The 23,835-nt window shown below is 34.4% G+C and overlaps 1 protein-coding gene across 3 annotated transcripts in view; it reads right to left on the reverse strand.

The window, feature by feature from the left end:
• The window catches only part of L (zinc finger protein Lobe), an 80,541-nt gene that overhangs the window by 16,337 nt on the left and 40,369 nt on the right, over positions 1 to 23,835 (reverse strand). Inside the window, exon 1 of one of the 3 annotated variants that reach the window (XM_074138697.1) lies at positions 3,952 to 4,136. The exons of the other annotated variants lie outside the window; for them this stretch is intronic. Coding sequence (XP_073994798.1) covers positions 3,952 to 4,042 — 91 coding nt within the window. The 5' untranslated portion in view covers positions 4,043 to 4,136. Of the gene's footprint in view, positions 1 to 3,951; positions 4,137 to 23,835 lie in introns of those variants that run through there. 3 annotated transcript variants of the gene reach the window in all.

The raw sequence follows: 23,835 nt of genomic DNA on the forward strand, positions 1-23,835 counted from the left end.
ACTAAACGAACTCAAGTTTTAAGGAGATTTTGAAGTAAATAATTTTGAGTGTCTTCCGCCTTGTTATGAATTAAGTTTATAGTTATACGCTAAAATTGGAGCTCTGTAAACTTTGAAAGTCTTTATTTTTTGAAATGTTCTTTGAAAATTACCACTGTATGTTAAGTGCCTAAGTATAATAGTTAATAAACACAGAAACTTCTCAGGATTCCATTGGTGGAAATCGTAAAGATACTAAAAAATCAGGTAAGTCAAGATTCATGACAAACGAGCTCAAGTCTTTTTGACCACCACATCAAGTATCCATAAATTGAAGTGAACCTCTTAATTGAAATGATAAGTCAATACAATTATAGCAATTGCAAAAAAATAACATACGCCTTGCAATCTTCCGTCTGCCCGAGAATTTAATATAAGCAATTTAACAAATCAAAGAAAAATTATTTCAGATTGATACAAAACATTAATTTAAAAAGAAAAGAAACGCGAATAATATTTTGTAGGTAAATTTTTGGTCTGTATTCGGAAGGAGTTTTATGATAAAAACAGTTTTTTGCCAATGGTGTCCATTTAAGAGGTGTGTCATTTCAGTTTTTACAACTCTTTGTTAGCCAAATTAAATCATTTGATAATTTAACTTATTGGTATTTTAGGAGGAAATAAAGAACGTAATGAAAGAATACAAAATCAGAAAAACGTGATAAAGTAAACAAAAATTTGTCCTAAGATTATCCATATATGGTAAATTAATACACACTAAATCTTTTCCTTGTCCGACCAATGTGCTTCTGACTGGAGTGTCAGTGTAAACTGAGAGATTATTCTTTCATTTCTGTAATTTGCAAACCTGTAGAGTTTCAGAGTCCGCGTAAATTATTAGACATAATGTTGAATGAATGATTCCTAGACTTTTATTCAAAAGGATTTTAGGCTAGCCTGTACATACAAATTATTTGTTTATCCTCCAAAAATCCTCTAGGATTCTGCCTAACCTGGTGTGGTCAAAACTTTCGACATCATTCAAATCAAACTTTGCCAGAGATTTTGTTTAGGGCCAAAGAAAACTAATCTAGACGACAGGGTTAATGTCCAGGTTTTGATTTTTTTTAGGAGCTTGAAATTGTTGCCCAAACAAGTGATTTAGAATGACGTATAGATTTTCAATGAAATAATTGCTTTGGCTCTCTCCTCATATTAATTACTATGTCATTTGAGTTTTAAAATTGGACTTTCGTTTTAATTAAATCATTGGAACAAATTTTGAGAAAAACATAAAAGAATTACTCAGTCAAGGTTGTATTTTACCAGTATATTGACCGAAACCTATGAGTTATGCTGCTTTAACCGTATTCAAGAAGCTTCTATACATGTTTTTGTTTTGGGTAAAATTTTTCGCTTCTCTTTTAGAAGTAATGTACGAGGGTCGTTTGAAAAGTCCGTGCAAAAATAAAAACTACTTAATTTTTTGGGGTAAACCTTTTTTATTTTTCAACATAGTCTCCTTTTAGGCTTATACACTTCGTCCAACGCTGCTCTAGTTTGTTGATCCCTTCCGAATAATAGGATTTGTCCAAGTCTGAAAAATAGCCATTCGTTTCTGCAATCACCTCCTCGTTTGAATAAAATCTTTTTCCCGCCAGCCATTTCTTCATATTTGGGAACAAATAGTAGTCCGAGGGAGCCAAGTCTGGAGAATAGGAGGGGATGTGAAACGAGTTGGAACCCTATTTCCATTAATTTTGCGACCACAGCTGCTGAGGTGTGAGCTGGTGCGTTGTCGTGATGGAAAAGGACTTTTTTGTGGGCCAATCGTGGGCGTTTTTCTTGCAGCTCGGTTTTCAAACGGTCCAATAACGATGAATAATATGCACCTGTAATAGTTTTACCCTTTTCCAGATAGTCGATGAGGATTATTCCTTGCGAATCCCAAAAGACAGTCGCCATAATCTTTCCGGCCGAAGGAACGGTCTTCGCCTTTTTTGGCGCAGATTCCCCCTTGGTAACCCATTGTTTAGATTGTTCTTTGGTCTCAGGAGTGTAGTGATGTATCCATGTTTCATCCACAGTGACGAAACGGCGCTTAAAGTCCTGTGGATTCTTCTGGAACAGCTGCAAACCGTCCTTACAACACTTCACACGATTTAGTTTTTGGTCAAGCGTGAGCAATCGCGGCACCCATCTTGCGGATAGCTTTGTCATGTCCAAATGTTGATGCAAAATATTATGTACCCGTTTATTCGAGATGCCCACAGCACTAGCAATCTCACGCACCTTCACTCTTCTGTCATCCATCACCATATCATGGATTTTATCAATGATTTCTGGAGTAGTAACCTCAACAGGGCGTCCAGAACGTTCAGCGTCACTTGTGCCCATATGGCCACTCCGAAAATTTTGAAACCACTTATAAACTGTTCTAATCGAAGGTGCAGAGTCACCATAATGTTTATCAAGCTTCTCTTTAGTCTCCTCAGGCGTTTTCCCTTTCATAAAGTAGTGTTTAATCAACACACGAAATTCTTTTTCGTCCATTTTTTGAAAATCACTCGACTTCCTCGATTCAAACGAATGCCAAACACAAAGAAATAGACCGATCTGGCTGAAACTTGGTGTGTGTTCTTCCAAGAGATGTTACTAACTAAACATAACCTCGATACGCGCCAGTGGTGCTATCTTTCTGACTTTGCACGGACTTTTCAAACGACCCTCGTAATGTCAAAATTGGCAGAAAGCGGTTCTGTAAAGTAACAAGTAATTGATATTCTTCACACTTGAACTTCTAGTCAATACCCTTAACATTTATAGTGGTAAGTAGAACTATATATTATTCTGTGATTATAAGTGGCACAATGGAAGCAATTGAAAATGGAAGACAATCGTTGCAACCGTTTCCAGCGACAATCGTAAAACAAGACAAAAAAAATTGGTGATAGTTTTGGTTGTCCGTTTTTCTTTTTTGACAAACTCTAGTCTGCCTAAACTATAAATTACTCAAAAACAAAAAAATGTAGAAAGATCAAATTTTATAACTTTGATTTAGGTGCGACAGGAGATCCGACAATAAGATAGTCTTAAAAAGTCAACGCCTCTTTAGTCAAAAGGACTTTTTTATTTTCATACTTTTGTAATATTTTTACTTTTTCTCATTCATTAAAAAAAAAATCACTGTGGAAATATTGAAATCGTTTCATAATTTTGATTTGTGTTTTAAAAGGAAATATTTTTGAGGTTTACTTAATACGAAAAAAGAGAGAAGTTTCTCAAATGAAAAGAATTCAAATTTATTAACTTATTTTCTTTAAACCTTCTTTTACTATTTATCGAAGCAATAGCCTACACTTTCAAGTAAAACATTTTTTCCAGATAAATCTTCTATCTTTCGACATTTTGGCTTAAGTTCTGCGTTAAACTTTGCACTAAATCTTCAGAACTTTTTCTCTATTCCGCCCATATAGATCAATAAAAATTGAAAATATTTTTAGATTTTTAACTTTAGAATCAGTAAAGCACAAATAAAAACTATACATAATAGATTTGGAATTTCCAAAATAGATGCATCGATTCTCTAATTTGAAACAATTTCGCCAGAAGAAATGATTTTTTAGATGTGTTTCTGTGTCAAATTTAAGATTTGATTTCAAAAAGCTGGGATACTACTGTAATACAGTGTCTACAGTTTAGGCTACTTTTGTTCCAGATAAAGAAGCATCAAGAGATTTGGAAAGAGGTAAATCCCATCTAATTTACTTGGAGGAATCTAAACGTTTGAAGAGAATTAATCTCTGAACATTTTCTGTGAAATGTTTTTCGTTCTCTAAATACTTGTAGGAACATAATTCTATGTTCAGTGAATTTTTATTTTTAGGGTTGTTTCCGATAGTTGGCCCAGAAAATTAGACGATAATCGTTTAAAAAGAATTTTTGCCTGATAAGTAGCTTTTTAGGACGTACCTTTAACCTCCTGATCGGGCGGAACTTCCTTATGCGCGTGTATCTTCTCGATGAGCAACTGCAGTCTGGAAGAGTTACCTTTGAAGAGCATGTCGAACGGTTACAGCTGGCCGCGGCACGCAGAATGTTGACTGATTGTCGCGGTAGTCACGCCAGACCGTCAAAAGGGGCTCGCTCTCCCTTCCACTCGAAGTGCTCCAAGCACTGGTTCTCTGGCTCTATCCCCACGGATGTCTCGCTGACAAATCACAACCTACTGAATGTTTAATTGTGTCTATCGCATCGCAAACCGTAAGACTTGCGATCTTGTCCAATTTTTTTTTTAATTAAAGCTGATTTTTTGTCTTTTCCCCAGAAATGTGTGATATGAAGACTTTATAATAAGAAATAAATAATCTAGCGGGAACAAATATAAGTTTAAGATTTATATTTGTAATCATAGCTTTAAATGAAAAGTTTAAATGAAATCGTAGTCATTTTTTGAGGCAATTTTAAAATCTTTAAAGAAAAATGGCTATTACGGTCGATCAATCTGGCTTCTAATTTAGCAATTTAAGAAAAGATTCTAACCAGCCCCTCTCCCAAAAAGTACTCTCAATGGAATTTTCCTCAAAAAATGTTTCAAAAAACAAAAAAAAGTTGACGGTAACGTAAGTTATTAATCCATCTTGGATGATAGATGAACCTCAGGAACCGCTAATTTTGGTTAAAACCAAAATCTGTTTGCTGCTTGTAATAATAGAAGCAAATCCGACTGCACAATATTAAGTTTGCTCTAATCAAAATTTAAAAAAATTCTTTATTTATTCTGTTTTAACCAGATAGTGTACAGAAGGAGTTGCTTAAACAAAACTTTTTAGAAAGAAATATTAAAAGATACAAATTAAATAGAACTTAAACAAAAAATAATTATAAAATAATAAATCGCATAATTTAAAAATAATTTTTCTAAATGAGCGATAAACTTCTAAATTAAATTATAACTTAAATATTTTAGTATTACATCATAACTTACTTTAGTCATTAAAGCATGGATGAGCGCAACATTACTACATTTATGATATAATTGTAAATATTAAGACAGTCAGATTTCGATTGCGGTGACAGTAAATGAAATAGTTGTTCCTCTCTGCTAATAATGGTTGGGATAGATAATTGGGGTAGATATTTTAATCTAATACATTCATAAATCGGACAAGTAATAAATAAATGAAATAAGTCTTCATTTTCATGGAGATTACAAAGAGTAGAGAGCTGGTTAGGATTTATATTAAGTAGCCTATTGCTTTGTGAACGATATTAATTGAGAAATTACTGCAAGTTCTAAGTTGGAACAATATGGTTGTTACAGGAAATGGTAGAGAGTGTAAAAGATAATTTTGATCATTCGAGATATTTAAAGGGATATTTCTAAAATAAATACTATAATTTGAGGAGTATAGTCTGGCTACATCAGTATTGTGTAAATTGGCTTCATAAAATTGCATTTAGATTTTTACGAATTATATATGGGTCCTGCATTTCCCAGAGATGGTTATAACCAACATTTATAAAAAATTCCTTAACTTGGGTTACCCAATTGAACTTAATATTATTAGTCGATGAAGAATCGAGGTGTAACAGCCTATCGTAACAAACACGAGGTAATCTGGATCGATCCATTTCCAATATTTTACAGAACCATTTCAACGCAAGCTTAAAAAAAAGTGGTGGCTACATGAGATATTCTAGTTTCCAACAGTATTATATAGTATGGAGTGGATTTTAATAGATGAAAAAGACGTTTATAAAAATTTGTTTGGGCATATTCTAAACGGTCTAAATACCTTAGCCCCCAGATTTGTACTGAATAGAGCAATGTGGAACGGGTAATTGATTTAAACAGAGCTACATTACTGGACCATGAGTTACGTCTTGACTTTCGCCAAAATATTGAAGTTTGAACTGACCAAGTTTGCTCTAATCAGTGAGCGAAAAAATTGATAGATATTATTTTCAGCTTGAAAAATTATCTTTTGTGAGAGGATAACTACGACCCCAGGATGTTTACGATTATCAGCAATCAATTGATTCGATGGGGAAAAAACCAGTAATTTGAAACGATTGCTGTTTCTTATAAAAAAACGATAGAAATAGGCTTAATTTTAACAATCAAGGCATGTCTTTATAAAACAAAACAAAAATTGATTATAAATGTATTAAAAAATTCGCAAAATCACTGGAAACCGGAAATCGGTATTTATTGGGTTGTCAAGTATGAAATGGAGCAAAGTTTATGTTATTTATTTGACGTTCTGAAAGCCACTGTGCAAGCGAATTCCAGCCAAAGTGCACGTGAATTATCACTAATGTACAATGTATCAAAGCAAACAATCTTGACTCATTTGGCTCAAATCGGTAGAGTGAAAAGCTGGACAAGTGGATACCGCATGAATTGACTGATGCGCAGAAGGAACGAAGACTCGATGCATGGCAACAAAGCCGAACCATTTCTCAATCAAAGCGTTACGTGCGATGAAAAATGGATCATGTACGATAATCGTAAGCGTTCATCGCAATGGTTGGACAAAGATGAACCACCAAAACGGTGTCCGAAACGAGACATCTACCAGAAGAAGCTGATGGTCACTGTTTGGTGGTTTGGCTCAGGTGTCATCCACCACAGCTTTATGGAACCTGGCCGATCGATCACGACGGATGTCTACTGTTATCAACTAGACGAAATGATGAGAAATCTTGAGATTAAGTTAATCGGATGACTCCAATTCTCCTGCACGAAAACGTTCGACCAAATGCCGCACGAATGATCGTGCCAAAGCTACAGGAGTTGAAGTTGGAAACTCTCCGTCACCCGCCGTACTCGCCAGACCTTGCCCCCACTGACTATCATTTCTTTCAAAATTTAAACAAACTTTTTATCTGGAAAAAAAATTCAATTCCGCAAAGGCTGTCAAAATGGCGTTTCAAGAGTTCATCGACTCCCGTGATCCAGACTTCTACAGCAAAGGAATAAATGAGATACCTCTAAAATGGCAAAAGTGTATCGATAATATGGGTGCATACTTTGATTAAAAATAAAATAAATTTTATTGGAATAAAATCGAATTCAATTATGTGCATTTTTTGCTCCATTTCGTACTTGACAACCCGATATTTGAGCAGCACTATCGTACAATACACATTTAAGTTCAACGTCAAAATTCGTCGCCCTGCAGTGCCACTTTTCGAAATCAGTAGGTTAATTTCAATAAGTTAATTGAATTTTGTTTTCTGTCCACAAGTTTTTCCTCAATAGCAGCATATTTTTTTTTTTTTTTTCAAATTTGTTACACAAAAAATTGCACATTTTTGTAAAGCAGCAACAGTTATCTCTGATTATACAGTAATTTTAGTTCACATTTTGGAATGCTTAGAACGAAGTTATTGTTAGACGGCTCATTAGTTTGAGGAACTAAGGCAGGTTACCCGGGAGGTTACCTGAACATGGCAGGAAATTCCGTGGGAATCTACATTCCGATAATTTGAACATCTTTTGCTGCATATTAACCGTGACTGCGTTAATTCCAAAAAGCAGTAAAATCTTCTTGATGTACGTGAAAGCGCTACGATCGTGTCAAACTTTACAATAAAACGATAAAAATAATTATAAATATAACGTATTTATTCTTTTTCACATTAGGAATTATATATGTTCAGTAAGAAGTTGTTTGATATCAAATATTTAAACAGATTTGAATAAATACATAGACTACAAACATTCTTGATTTAACAAAAACAAAAATTAATTGTAACTATTAACTCTGAAGGCGTCGAAACCTTCTCAGTGCACTGCCGGCCTCAGGACAGAGTTTTCTCTCTACATACAACATGGTCTATCCCCGGACTGTGATCTGTGGGGTGATTCAGTCTGTGGGCAGCCAGCTGGACTCGAACCCGGGTCTCAAGGAACAACTTAGCTAATCATTCCCTCAATTATTGTAAATCTTTATATTATTTTATTTCAAAAATACGTAAAACAACTAAATGATTTATAAACAAATGAAAATTATTTATAAAAGTCATAATCATAATAATTTCTAACTTAATTTTTCATATTTATATAGGTTTTTCTAATTTCCTAAGGAAACCAAACCCAATTTTGGCAAAGCTTTTTACCAGCGCAACTACTTTATGTTTTTTTTTTTTTAAGGGGTCGTCTCTTTTCCTTAAAAGTTGTTTTATTTCAGTGAATCTGTATAAAGCCAGCTAGCCTTTAGTAAAAGATTCAAAGAAGTCATGTGAGTCGTCTTAACCTTAAACGTCCTTCTAATGTATCCCCAAAACAGGTCAAGGTGCAGATGTATCATCTATTATAATTGTAAGAGGTACTAAAACCTTAAGCACGTCTTTAAAGTGCCACAAGTTAGTACAATTTAATTTCTGTGGTGGACAGGGGCAGCCACGAGAGAATAGTTGCTAAGATCATGCACGAAGCCCAAAAGATAATAGAAAATTGGTGTAGAAGGGTAGATCTTATTGTGAACCCTTCTAAGACTACTCTGGTCCCCTTTATTAGGAGAAGGGACACAGAGAGCTACAAAAAATCTTCGAACTTTTGACAAAACTCTGGTTGTGACGGGCGAGGTTAAGTTCTGGGCATTGTCCCAGACTCCAGACTCACCTGGAAAGCCCATTTAGATAATGTTACGCTAAAGGCAAAACAGGCTCTTTGTGGTACTATTAGAACCTGTGAGAAGACATGGGATTTACGTCCCAAAATGACCCACTGGCTCTATACACGAACAGTCATTATCACCTACGGTGAGGTAGTGTAGTGGAGGAAGACTGAACAACAGGCGGTTATCAAGGCTCTAGCCAGGGTGCCAGAGACTGGCCTGCCTGTTGATTACGGGGGCCCTTAGCAGTGCCCCTACTTCCTGGAAATCACCAAGGATGCAGTTCGTGCGCCCCTCTCAGAGACTGGATCTGGAGAGAGCATGAAAAGAACTGGGTGATATGTCCTGGGGTCAAACACAGCAAGACTATGATGCTTTGGTTGTCTAAACAAAGAGCCAAAGAGACACTGCTTGGGTAGAAATCAGATTACTCTGATCACAGGCCTATTCACCGGGTTACGGTAGGTTCAGGAAGCATCTGTACAAGGTGAGGCTAATTTTCTCGGGCAGATTGTGTCAGGAAGAGGAGGAAACAGCCTCTCACTTGTTGTTCAATTGCGTTGCTATGGAGAGGTTGCTCTATAAAACCTTTGGCTTTTTGAGACCAAAGGAGATAGTAGCGCAAAAAGAACTAGTAGGGAAAGTCCTCAAACGTTTTAGTAGTGGAGGTTTCATCTACTAGATCCAAAGAGAGAAGGCACACTCAGCCTCTTTTGGCTGCGATGCCTTGGGGCACAGGTCCCGTTCCATTGATTTTAATCTTAACCTGAGAACAATTTACAGATCTGCCACTAATAAATATGCTAAGAAACTATAGTGCGAATTAAGCATGCTATGATACAGTTTTCAGTTCTGCCATCTATTATCTATTGGGTATTGAAAATTTAAACAACCCTACTAAAAAGTGAAAGTAATGTTTTGCCTATTTTTTAAACGTCCAATGGCCAAATTAGGTGACTGTACGGTAGTGAAACACATTACTATATAATAATATAAATATAACTTTAAAAACAATAACAAAAATTTAATACATTTTTCTAACCAAAAAAAATTACAGGAGACTACCAATGGTCTTTGACAATGGTCAAATTTGACTTGTATTGGTCAAAGCACAGAAAAATTCCATCAGTCCAACTCTTTAAATATTCCTGACCAAGACTAGAAATTTACAAAAGTGTCATGGATTAAATATATTTTATGGAACTGCCTACTCAAAGTATGACTGTAAGTTATCATTAGTTAGTAGAAAGTGTGGAACTATCACGTTCCAGCTACTTAATATTAACTGGAACTACAACCTCTAAGTCGTGCTTCTAACGTGCCTTCTATGCTCCTGAAAAAAATGAAAAAACCTATATTCCACATTGGATTAGATTCCAGTAGGGCGCCACAGCGACCCAATGGATCTATTGTGGGTCACGATCTACATTAAGAAAAATGCAAACTTTAGGCATGGTTTTAAGAGCTTTAAGGTAGGTTTTAAAACGCTTTCAGGTAGAACAATAATAGTACATAATATACAAAAAAGCGCGACGGTAGCCGAGCGGTTAGAGCCGAGACCTGGTAAAGCTAATATATACGAAGTGTGGCTATTAAATAACGAGACTATTGCTATAAAACATTTTATTTTAAATTTATACATATTTAGTTATTATCACCTTCAATATAAACCCCTCCCCTATCCCTACAACGCTCCATGTGAATTTACCATTGTTCGAAACAGTGCTGGAAGTCTTTTTCTTCTGTGAGCTCCAGCATGACGCGTGCCGCTTTTTCCGTCACAGCTTCAACGGACTGAAATCGTGTTCCTTTTAATGCAAGAATTGACTTTGGGGAACAGGTAAAAAAGTCACATGGGGCCAGGTCAGGCGAATAAGGCGGATGGCCTAAAACTGGGATGTTCAACTTGGCTAGAAACGTCTTGACAGACAATGTAGTGTGGAGAACTCATGACTTGTTCTTCCACAAATCGGGTCGTTTTTTCCTTACTCTTTCACGGAGTTGAGCAAGCACATCTCGGTAGTAATGTTGATTAATTATAATCGATATTTTCATCCGTTTTGGACGGGCGGGACGTCTTCTCGGTCATCTTGGAAACGCTTGAACCACTCAAAAACTTGCGCACGTGATTAATATTCATCGCCATAAACTTCTTTTAATAAAAGATAAGTTTCAGTAGCGGTTTTACAAAGTTTCATTGAAATTTCACGACAATTAGTTGCTCTACTACATGTGTAGTATTATGTTTCCGGCCAAAACGAAACTAACACCTCTTACACAAACGACGGTTCCGGTCGGACAGAATTTCTCTACAAACACGTGAGACGCTGCAATCGAAAGAGAAGGCGTTACGCTGCACAGCTGTCGGTCGTTAGGATTTGGCGCATGCATAGTTCTTCTGTAGCAGCATCAGTCTCGTTATTTAATAGTCACACCTCGTATTATGATACTGGGTTCAATTCCCGGTCTAGAGACCTTGGGTTTTAATTAATGGTTAATAAAAAAAATTTACAGTTTAAGTATGTTTGCTAGTCGCCTCCGTGCACGACACCTAATTTGGTAGTTGGTCGTAAAGCCCGCCTGAAAAAATAGGCGATTACTTTACTAGTGAAGGTAGATGGCACTAGGCGGTAGCCAATCTGTAGTTGCTTTCATTAATGTTAGCCAAAAAGTGGCTACTACAATGCTAGTCACTCTTTTCTGTTTGATTTTGGGAGAAGATCTGATAATAATTGGTAAATTTGACGAGTATTTTACGTGGCCAGGACAAGATGGTGACGAACGCTCCTTAACGGCCTTCTTCGACAGGAATATTCTGAGAACTAAAGGCTCTCCAGTTATGGCCCCACCTCGTGACCCCCTCCAGTGCAGCTACACCCACAAGCGCGCTCCCTACTCCCTAAAACTCGCCCATTCAAATTTCACCAATGGCAACTCTAGTAACGGCAGTTTAGAAAATAAATGCGAACAAATTTTCTTCAAAAAATCTGAGCGAGAGGAGGCACAATGTCCTCTCGTGATTTTGAATTACCAGACATCTTAGCTAACATATTCACCAACATGGGGATTCTTAAATGGTCATACATGAGGAAGTAAGTGCATTCGTACCAAATTTCTATTTTGAATTTTGCCTTGAAATAAAAGACATGATATCCTAAACATTTTTTGTATTTTAATGTTCTTATTAGGAGAAGAGACAAGCCATTGTTCACCATTAGTATTATACACTATTGTATACTTTACGGCCTAATATTTCTGTATAATATTTATAATAATTTCAGAATCGTCATTTTCTCTTATAGATAAGCAATCAAATTCTACTTGATTGATTCAACGCTAGAATTGAACTCACTGAAGGTCCTAACTAGAATTTGTAGCTAAAACAAGATGTTTCTTGCCTGAGGTGTCCGAAAATTTTCGAATGAGACAGAAGACAGAGCCCGGCTTGGAAGAGATCGTATAAAAACCATCTCGGAACCTCTGAATTCTTTGGACGATTAGCATGGTGCATCACAGGTGCTGAAATTAAGCAATGGATGAATTTAAAAATCGACAATGTGTTCACCATAGCAAATATTTGTATTAATTATTAAAAAAATGTCTATATCATGTTTACTCTGTAATAGTATTTCGTCTCTATGCAAATAGAAGAGGATACTGTTGTTTCCAATTTGTTGTTTGGATTGAACAACAATTTATGTGTTCTAATGATGGCCAAATCATCATTTGCAAGGGATCTCAGCACGACAATAGTACTTTTTTTCATATGTTTCATATAAAACACAGTTATAACAACCAAGACTATAACACCTGTTTAAGCTCTCACAAAATCAGTTGATGGGTTCAATATTAAATCTGTTTAAAAGTTTTTTTTACAATTTCATCATATCTAATATAGTCCATACTTCTGAAAAATAAAGAAACAATAGCCGCAACAATTGGTCCTAATATTTCTAATGTCTGGTCTTATCTATTGCCAATACTTCTCTCAATTTTACAATGGCTTCCAAGTCCTTTCTTGAAGAAAGAATCCGAATCGACTTTTGCAAGTGAATGGCCCATCTAAACAGGTAATAGTGTTAACAGATTTATTTTCTTAAGAGGAAGGTTTGGTGAAGTGGTTTTAGGTTCGTGATGTCTCATGTGTTTCAACTTTTTATTCAATTGGTAAAATGTGTGCTTTCGTTACACCGTGTAAGTCCCCTAAGTTGATAGTTGAACTTTTAAGTTCCGCCTGAAAAAAAAATATGGCGATTACTTTACTTTTTACATTTATTTATTTTTAACTCTATTACGAGTATATTTAAAATTTAGCCACTTCCCGCTTTTGAAAGAGGAAAAACTATTAAATTGACTTTCTAAGTATTCATAGATACAAGGGTTATAAAAATATTAGGTAATAATTAATCTTGGTTAATATTAAACAATATAGTTTTCTTCAACTACATTCTTAATCTAGGTGTTCTTCCCTCAATCTTATATGTATGTATATATATATATATATATATATATATATTGTTCGGTCGTGACCGAGACCATTCGGCCAGTTTGGCTAGCGTCCGTCTCTCGCGAGTCAGCCTTATAGTGCACTTATTGCACTATTCCCCCTTTACTCTTCCGCTTACCTCATTTCCACTTCCGCTACGCTTCTCTGAGCCTGAGCCCAAATATTGCCTCCCTTTCTCAAAGCTCACCACACACACACACACATTTACATAAACATATATACACGCTTCCGCTCCACAGCTTCCTTTCCTCTCAACGCTTCTCAGGCAGCTTATCAACATACCTCACGCACATCGCTCCTTGCAAAGGGTAAGTACCTTCCCCTTTTTCTTTTATTTCTCTTTATTTTTTCTATTCTTCTTTGTCTACTATTATTTCGTACAGCGCCCACTTGGGCACCTTAGCATTTGGGTGTAGGCGGCCACGCGCGCCTACATATATATATATATGACGCCTACATATATATATGAAATATAAAATAGATAATATTTGCACATTTTTAGGACAGTTAATTATTAAAGTATTTCACTGCAAGTACTTAATTAAAGGGACTACATTAAATTACAACTGAGAAATGAATAATTATTGTTGAATAATTTACTTGTTATATTAACTGTGTGTTATTTGTGCTCTCAAATACTGTTAGACGAATTGAAGATTCAAATTTTGTTCTAACTTTGTGATTCAAATTTAAATAGTAATCAGAACTACGTTTCTTTTTTTTATTCTATTTTAATGTGCATGTGTTTGAGATTACACAGACTAAAGGGCATAATAGAGATAAATCAGACAAATAATTTGGAATAAAGTTCAAATAAGCTTTGTTATGAAAAAGAAATATACATTTTATTATTATTTTCACAAAAAAATTATTATAAATAAAGTGGCCAGTATAAGGGTATGTGACATCTAATAAATTCTAAAAAATATTGACAAGTTAATGTAGCAAAATTACTTAAATGATATCAATGAAGTATTAATGAAATGTTGGGTACTTGCTGATTTCTGTACCTTTTGGCGTTTAATCAACCCTTATACTTAACATTTTAAACTATACTAAACTAAACTAGTTTTTGTTAAACATTCATAGATAAACCATTTGCCTTGCAACATTTTAAAGTGGTTGAAATTCCCCACTTTCAACTGGACATCTTAAACATTAACATGTTTACAAACAGTAGAAAAACAGATAATTTTTCAACTTCATCAAATTTAGTTCCTCAAAGTAAATCATAAAAGTTGCATAGTTGTATCGAGAACTATTTAATATCAGAGATTCGCCCCTTAGAACTCTTAAATTAATACTTTAAGCTAAATGAGTCACTCTCGTGGCAAGCTTTTAATACTTCATGATTATGTTTTCGTTCATTAATAGTGCATGAAGACTGTCAAAGTCTTTCGCTAAACTCAAGAGAAATAACATAAAGTGTTTTTTAATTTTATTTCATTAATTTAATACTAATGCAACATTTATAAGTACAAACAGACACCTGCTACGGCCCCTTACGCGAGATCTCTAGCATTAGCTTTAGAGGAATGAAGACTAAAAACCCTTTTGTGCCTCTGTGATTAGTCTATTTCTCATTTCTAACTTATGGTGGTCCCTCTCACAATGTACGTGACATCAGATTGGCTGTGACTGGTTCCAGATTTGTCAATAATAAATAATCGACATTTAGTCCTACTGCGTTTTTATTAATTATTATTTCTATTACTGTTTGTATATTTTTTTTATCACAGGCGAGTATAAACAAAATTGTAAAACGTCCTTCCTAAAGCTTGATTGGCTCATTCATTTCAATAACCTTCATTTCACACGATAAATAAAATCTTTCCTTGACAATATCAATGCAAACAAACGTTTGGTGCTGGCGATAAATAAGGCATTGTATCTGTGATTCGTAACTGCCTTCTCAGCTTTCTTTAAGCAAGAAATAAAATTGAGGTTTACATATATACAAATATGGAGATAAAATTAAACGATCTCCAACTTTAAAATATTAACAAAAACTTAGAGTATACAAAGTAAAGTATAAAGGGTCGATTAAAAGACCAAATTAATTAAATTTGGCCACAAAGGATTTCTGAATATTGGTGGTAGAAATGTATGGAGATCATTTTTCACCGTTGACCAAAACTTAGAATCCTTTTTATCTTTAAGAGCTAAATATGGATATGATATTTTAACAATCAAAGAATTTATTCTCCTTCACTCTGAAATTTAGTAAACAGCCATTACTAAATTTAAGCTTTGTAAGTTCTTATAGAATTACTTCTAAATGCTTCTTAAAAAATCTACATTCATTTTCAAACCAGTGTTTCTTGGTTTGGGAAATATATTATCTCCTTTTTTTTTAATCACTTGTCATTTCCACTTCTTTCATTGTAGGTTTAACATTTTTTCACAATCAGAACTGTAATAAGAAGATCTAGAAGGACCAGTCAAATCTTTTGGAGAAGGGGTTTGCTTTTAGGGGGACAGAGTGTTTGCAAGTTAGTATTACTAGACATAACTAGACTAGAATTACCAGGCGGAATCTTGCTTTTTTTTTCTTTTTCTTGGTGTTAGTAAGGGTTAGAAAGGAGGGCAGATTGCTTCAGTGAGAGAGGACGCTGGAGTTGGTCGTTCCATGACGAGGTGACGCTCCAGTGACGAGGCACTTGTTCCAGCACTATGTGCTCGCTAACTCGGCATTTCACAGGTGCTGCACCGTGTCCTGGAGGAACTGTATCCTGGCCTCTCAAAGTAACCTGCACATAAACCTGCCGTACACTTCTCATAGCATCCGTTTTTCGCATTTTAATGGGGAGATTTTAAAGTAGTTGTTTCTCGATAAAAATCTTTCTTTAAAAAGGATTTATACTCGTAGCTAGATAAACAGAAGCCTTTTAATAAGCCTTCTTATTAAACTTCTAAGTAAACGGTCAAAGACATAAAAAACATACACTTGATCTGAAATCCTCAGTGAATGCTTTTGTATGCATTCTTTTAACTAAATGTTTAGGAGCAAATTCGGTTGTTATGAGCATAATAAAACAATGTAAGTCGAATAGTTGCTAAACCAAAAATTTTCTTATTTGATTCTCTTTCAGAGAATCAACACTTCTAGATTTGCCGAAAATTTGGGGCCCTAGCTACACCGATATCATTGAGAAAGATCAAACGAAATTCTTAAAATATCTTTTACACTTGCCCTTAAATACCATCGAATGCTTCTAATTCGGCTTGAGACTGGGCGATCTCATTTAAAACTAAAAACGTGTTCTCCAAAATGATTGGCTTGATGGTTACCAAAATTTTGAAATTACCACGAAACAGGTTGCCTCATATTGTTTTTCGAAGATTGAAAACCTCTTACCGTCTGCCCTTCCTTACCGTATAACTGAGCTCTACAACTAAACTGTTCACTATTCGTAAAGAACATCTTTGGCACTGTCAGGACCATAATATCATATAAAAAATAAATATAAAAAATACTGTATTAGCGCATTCAGTAACCAATTGTTGGAGCAAAGATATAGATTTTGCTACAAATTCAACATTTATTTTGTTCTACAGGAATATTAGTTTATCAGGTGGCCAAGAAACGTACCTGAATTCAATTCCTCAAATCAGTCAAATCAGAATTATTTCTCAAATTAGACAACTTCTAAAAAATCTGTTCGATTATTTATTAATGGATTGAAATACAAATATTTTCCTGAAAGCCAATGTAAATTGTGTAACGAGGCTAGTTCTAAGGATGATCTTTGTCATTTCTTTACAGGATGTAACATTTTTAAACTGGTTGAGAAAAAAAATTCCTACTATTTCATTTTCAAGAGGAGCAGGTTTCTAACTTGGTCCAATTTGGAAAAATTATTGTGCTTAGATGATATCAAAGGGAACAATATTTGTAAATATACTATTGAGGGATTAAGATTAAGATCAATATTATTGTAGGACTTTAAACATGAACTATTGTTGTCTCTTTTGTACTGTTGTGTCTGAATCTCTGGTTTATAATGTCCATTTCTTCAAAATATCATTACAATTATTCTCATTTATCTATAAGTTAAGATGCTGAAGATTTCCATTATATTGTCTAATAAGGTTTGCTATATCCATATTTTTATGTAAATTACAATATTTTACAGGATTTCAAAGAACCCAGAACTAATGTATTGTCAAATTAATATTTTTTATAATGTTTATTATGTTATCAGTTTTGTAAGCTTGGTGGTAACTTGAAAGCAATAAAAATGTATTATTATCATTATTATTATTTCCATAAACATCATAAATATTCACACTATATTATAATAAAATAATACTACATTAAAAAAACAATGAAATCGCTGAACAACTGTCGTTGAGAAACAATTTCAAATAAGAAATAAACTTTTATATATCATAAGTTTGCAACAATGATTTATTGGTTTTGTTTGAAATTCATTCCCAAAAAAATGGAAGATAACGAAAGAAACTGGGGTTTCAGACTTCCCTTAAAAGCCGTTATTTTTTTTTTTTAAAAAAAGTGAATCCATATTGAAACTAAACAACATTTAGAAGAAACTCGTACTTTGAAATAAACCTTGAGAATGCAAGACGTATTTATTGCAAAATTAGTAGTAGGGTTTACCCGTTTAGACGTGTCTTTGGAAACTGTCTAGTTCTACAGCAAATGCAGGAGTAATTGGATTTAACTAGACAGCTTCTCTTCAAGCCTTAACAACTTGTTCTAAAGTCGTATCTTCTGTTATTAATACGTCATGGTTTACTTAAAAAGCACACAATAGAAATATTCAAGAAGAAATAATTCATACACGGATGATTAACTTTACAGACTAATAGTACAATATTAGGAAGAGCGTAAACATCCGACGTATATATAAGGGTTTCGTGGTTTCTACAACATCTTTAATTACAAAAATTATCATTTATTTTGTATAAAAGTCATTATCAAACAAATATCGAAGCCATGTAAGTTAGATGCCAATGAGAGAATGCTTTGTGTGTTTCACATACCAAAGATTGTTATACGATGGCGTTACACAGAGTATGATCGCAATAAAATTGATTTCTTTTAGAGAAACATTTTGTTAGAACCGTTGTGTTTATTAAAGCCAAGGGTAAATTGTTTGAGCGGTAAACTACGGCCTAGGGATTAATGGCAAAGAGGTGTACCGGGATCCGGCCCAGTTGCACACCTGGCCCCAGGTTTTACAATCCCCGGGGTACACTGAAACTGTAATCCTTTACCAACGGATCGGGGGTTCGGGGCAAGAGAAGAAGCTGGTCTACAACTATACGACAGCGCAGGGAACAGCTCTCAGATCGACAATACAGCCTGACCCAACTATCATCTTAACTTGAACAGTTATTAGTAAACTGCTAGCTCTCTTTAAGTGATTTGGCCAGGGTTTAAATATGACGAAGATTTACATTAGGTTAGACTAAATATAAGATGCCGTTAAAATATTGTCAAGTATCACACAGTTATCTGGTTCCGATAGACTAACTGACTTAGTACAAGTAAATTGTCTAGCTAGCTTCAAAAGATTTTTATAGATCAGGATCTTGTGGGCCGATTTTGAAATTCATTATAAGCCTGCGAGTCGCTTATAAATTATGTGAATATCTTTTAGATTGGACCCACTTCAAAAACTGTTTGATGTTATGATGATAATCATACAAACCCTTCACCATTATTATTATTATCATTATTGTTATTATTACTATTCATACATACCCGTATAAACATAGATAATATAATATTGACAATTATAAGATTGTCGATTAATACTTAATTCATTTAAATAGCGAGACATTTGTTTCTCAACTCTTTCAAGTCAATTTCAATGCGCGTATTTGCACCACATAATCATCCTTTAAAATCAGGGGGTTCATACCAATAGGATAGGAAATACAGCCACTTGAAATGTGAAGAAAATACAAAACTCCTAAAATTTATCACATTATATCATCTTCATAAATGCAGATAAAAAGTGGGAATTGTGTACAATTGTAGAAGAAAACGAGTACTGTAATTGTCCATATATCCTCAAAGATTACAACAATAGAACAGGAGATATACTAATTCGAAGTATGAAGGAAATTTAAAACTCCTAAACTTTATCACCTTATATCTCCTTCAAAAAGGCAGCTAGAATGAGGGGAATTGCGAGCAGTTAAAGAGGCAAACGAATACTATTATTGCATGTATTTACACCGAGTTTACAATACGACTGGAGATACATCAATTCGAAATATGAAGGAAATGTAAAGCTTCCAAACTTTATCACCTTATATAACCTTCGATAATTGAGCTAGAAAGCTTAAATTTTGTAAAATTAGGATGAATCTCGCGGGCCTTAAAATTGTTCTAGGCGGGACACATGCGGCCCGCGGGTGTACCACCCCTGGTATAGATATAAATATGACCGAAGTATACGTTAGAATAGGCTAAATTTTTCGAAATTAATAAGTCAATGTAAAATAATGCCTATTTTACCAGGCGGTTTTTACGTTGAAACATAGATTATGTATTTTGGCAGGAGCATGAACATACCATTAAACAAAAAACATAGACATACTTTGGTATACCCAATTCCACAATACATCTTTGCTGTGCGGGCCTTCAGCCCTTTGGCTAAATACAAAGTGGTCAAATGAAGTAGGGTGTTTACATTTGTGGACCCAGATATCTTAAAGTTTACTACAGATTTGCAGCCAACTTTCGCGATTCCCTTATTCTACGATTATCAAGCTATTGACAGTGTTAATAGTATAATTTTACAGATTTTCCAAGAGATAGGCTCGCAGGGGTTGATTTTTACAAGACGTTCAACGTGATACATTAAAAAAAGAAAATTACCAATACCTTATGTGTATAAATAGAGTTAACGCTTCAAACGTTTGTGATCGCTTGATCGGGCAGCATCAGTGCAGCTGTCCATAGAACATCTGCCGATTTATTATAGTCTTTACTATCTTCTTGTAACCTTCTGGAACACGTCACTGGCTACTAACATGGCAATAAAATCAAAACAAAATCAGCAATTATAGCTGGCAGTAATTAGTGTTAGGCAACCCTCAGCGTTTTACAGTGAAGGCTAGCAAACCGCTACAGTCTGCTATTGATCTTAACACATTTTTTCCAAACCAATATTTTATCAAACTCATATCTTAATATCGGTGCCCTGAAAATGAATCAAATCAATCCGGAATATGCTAGACATAAATTAGTTAACCATGTAAAGTACTGTTGATCGTTTTTGGTGACTATTCAGTAAACCAAAAGGTAGAAAGAATATTGCCTATTTCAGTTCTAATTTTTTAGTTATTTTTGCCTAGGCTTCCGACTTATCTTTTCTTTAGGGCTTGTGCTGTTAACAATTATAGTATTTTTTTTTTTACATTGTTTTATCTAAGGTTGGTGTGTCTTCTGTCCTAACTGTTTAGGTACTGAGTCGTCATAAGAGCTTAACCATCAGAGTAAAGACAACTCAAAGGCCTAAATAACTGCGCAGTTTATACAAATTTTAACTTGGAAAGTAAAACTTTAAAGTGATGCCTCCAAAAGGTAAAAATTTATAATTGCAACCAGCCCTGAGGGTAGTGCATATCCAAAGTGACAAGTAGGTTGGTTAGTCTTGTTATAAAGGGTGCGAGAGGCCCAATTAGTTTTGGAAGTAGTGCGCTCACCGGTCTGCCAAAAATTCCTATCGCGCAAGGTGGCCACGTGGGGCACGTCCAGCATGATTCGCCACGGCTAGCTTTGTGAGAGCTCAGGGCCCCGTGTCCAAACTGTTGAAGTCGTTTCTATTATTGATCTAGTATTAGATTGGAGAAACGAGGCTTTGCTGTCAGGAGATCGTCCTGATTAGGCCTGACGTGCTCGTCACGGTTCGTGTGGTCCCACTCACAGTCACACTTTGAAATTACAAAAAAGGAATAAATAACTCTACGTCGTTGGGTTAGTGGCATGTTCCCGCAAGTTTGTCTGTCTATACTTCTCTTATTATTATTATTTTTTGTTCATTTTAAACAGGAAAATTGGGCAATATTACACAGGCTGGCTATAATAGAACGACACAGTTGAATACATCCCTCAGAACACCCAAAGAATTAACTTTCTCGAAAAAACGAATCATATAGAGACCTACGGTTATATCTCATTTCCTATAATTGCTAAAACATTGCAATTTTACCAGTTATAGAGCTAACTTTTCTCTACAATTCAGTGAAGAATTCATGAAAATCGGAACAGTAGGAAAAGAGATATAAAGGTTTGAACTTTGAACGAATATTAAAACTTTCAAATTTTAACCTTCAATATCACAATAACTATTGAAACTAGAACATTGTAATTTATACCAGTTATAGAGCTAACTTTTCTCTACAATTGGGTAAAGAAATCATTCAAATGAGAACAGTACTAAAAGAGATATAAACGTTTGAATTTCGAACGAATTCGAAAACTTAGATCGATAACATAAAAAATTGTAACCTTTTATTCTCACGTTATATTGTATTTAGAAAAATGCCGATTATATCAGTTATAGAGCTAACTATTCTCTACAATTCAGTGAAGAATTCATGAAAATGGGAACAGTAGGAAAAGAGATATAAAGGTTTGAACTTTGAACGATTTACAAAACCTACAAATTTAAACACCCTATATCTCAATAACTATTATCATTAAAACATTGCTATTTGCATCAGTTAAAGAGCTTAGTTTTCCTTACAATTGGGTAAAGAATTCATTAAAATCGGAAGAATACGAAGAGAGATAAAGAGGTTTGAAATTTAAACAATTTTGAAAATCTCCAAACTTTAACCATCTATATCTGAATAACTATTATCACTGAAACATTGCTATTTATACCAGTTTTAGAGCTTACTTTTCTTTACAATTTGGTAAAAAATTCATTGAATTCTGAATTATATGAAGAGAGATATAAACGTTTAAAATTTGAACGAATTTAAAAAGACCCCAAAATTTAACCTTAAAACATTTATAGGATCCAATTTGTGGATAATCCCAAAAGTCTGATACATTCTATTCAGTGAAGTGGCACCAACAATGAGCGAACCAAACTCCAGTAGTTGCAAATACCAGACACTAAATTTATTATTAAATTAGAATCATTTCCGAAATTGCGGTTTTTGAATTTTGGTGACTTAAATAAAAAAGATTATTTCTAAAGATACTTTTTTTCTACTTCGAGTAAAAAAAACGTGACAAAATTTCAAAATCGTGTCACGATCCATTTTTATTTTTTGGTAAAATAGAATTCTAGGATCCTATTACAACGGGGTAACGGTTGGACTGTTAAGTAATATTCATATTTGGTACATTTTCGGAGAAAAAATATTTTAAAAAATCATCATTTGTCAGCATTCTCTATTAGCGATTAAGCGAAATATCAAATTTGAAGCTTCTAAAATATTTGGTTTTGAGTTACGATAGTTATTAAACAACTCACTATAAAAATCACTTTATGTAATCTGGGAGCCTCTAAATAGATGTTTAAGGTGACATCTAAATAATCTAAAATTTGTTCGCTTACAGTTGCTTTTCTTACTAGTAGAGTAAGTAAAAATGTAATTTAGAAATGATACACAGAATTGACCAACGAATGATACAACAATTTATTTACAAGACAGGTTATATAATCCCAGTTAATATCAAGTAAAGTAGTAGTTTTGCCATTGTGCTGAATTGGGGCACTTTAGATTTATGAGCTCTTCATTGTATATAGACTGTTCCTGGATAGTCAAGGGGCACGCCGAAAGTCACGCTCCTAGGTAACGGAGTTGAACAAAAACCTTATCATCAGATAGGAGAGTGTCACCTAAAAACGAATACAAATAATACAAGTTCAAGGCGCCTGCGAGTGGACGACAGAAAGAAAGATTCAGCGTAAAGATCTATCTAAATGCAATGAACGGATGGATTGAGTAATAAATCTACGCCAGCATCAAGGCCAAACTTGGTCTACCATTGGGCAATCTTTACATACTATTATTTTTAAAGCACAGAATGAGCAAATTGATGGTTACAGTTCTTGTTGTAACAAGATCGGATCTAAGAGGCGTATCCTTAGTAAGGTATAGTAGTTAGAGTAAACAGAAAACGCCTAAACCTATAATCCTCACCATAGGCTAAAGCTCAAAGACTATCATCGACTTTAACACCTGCTTTTTGGTTGAGAATTTGCATTTTTAACTTTAGTATGTTTAATAATGAGTGTGTGACGCGGTGAGCGTTACCAAACCAGATGCCAAAGGCTGGGTGAACCGCAGAGACTGGTGAGGTGCGTACTCAAAACTGTATTCAAAACTTACAAATTAGTTCACCTGTTAGTAAACTATTGCTCGTTCGCTTGCTTTCAACCAAAGGACATCCTACTGAAGATAGGAAACTCCTGAAATAATAAAGTCCGGGCTATCGTGCTTGCATCATCTAAAAGTTTGTTAAATTTTGGTCTTAGAGCAAGTTATTTATTGTTTTTATTATTTTAAACAAAATTTCTTTGATTTCACCGCGTATGTGCTCAATTTCTTTTGTATAATTTTTCAATTGTTTATTGATCCAGAAAATACGCAGTTAACAATAAATTACAATAAATTTTGACGTAATTTAAAGTAGGCATAATTAACGTTTGTATAATTGCGTATTTTCTGGATCAATAAACAATCAAAGAAATTTTGTTTCAAATAATAAAAACAATAAAT

This window comes from Rhodnius prolixus, unplaced genomic scaffold (assembly GCF_049639745.1).
Source record: "Rhodnius prolixus isolate KJV_2025 unplaced genomic scaffold, Rpr scaffold_11, whole genome shotgun sequence".
Taxonomy (NCBI): domain Eukaryota; kingdom Metazoa; phylum Arthropoda; class Insecta; order Hemiptera; family Reduviidae; genus Rhodnius; species Rhodnius prolixus.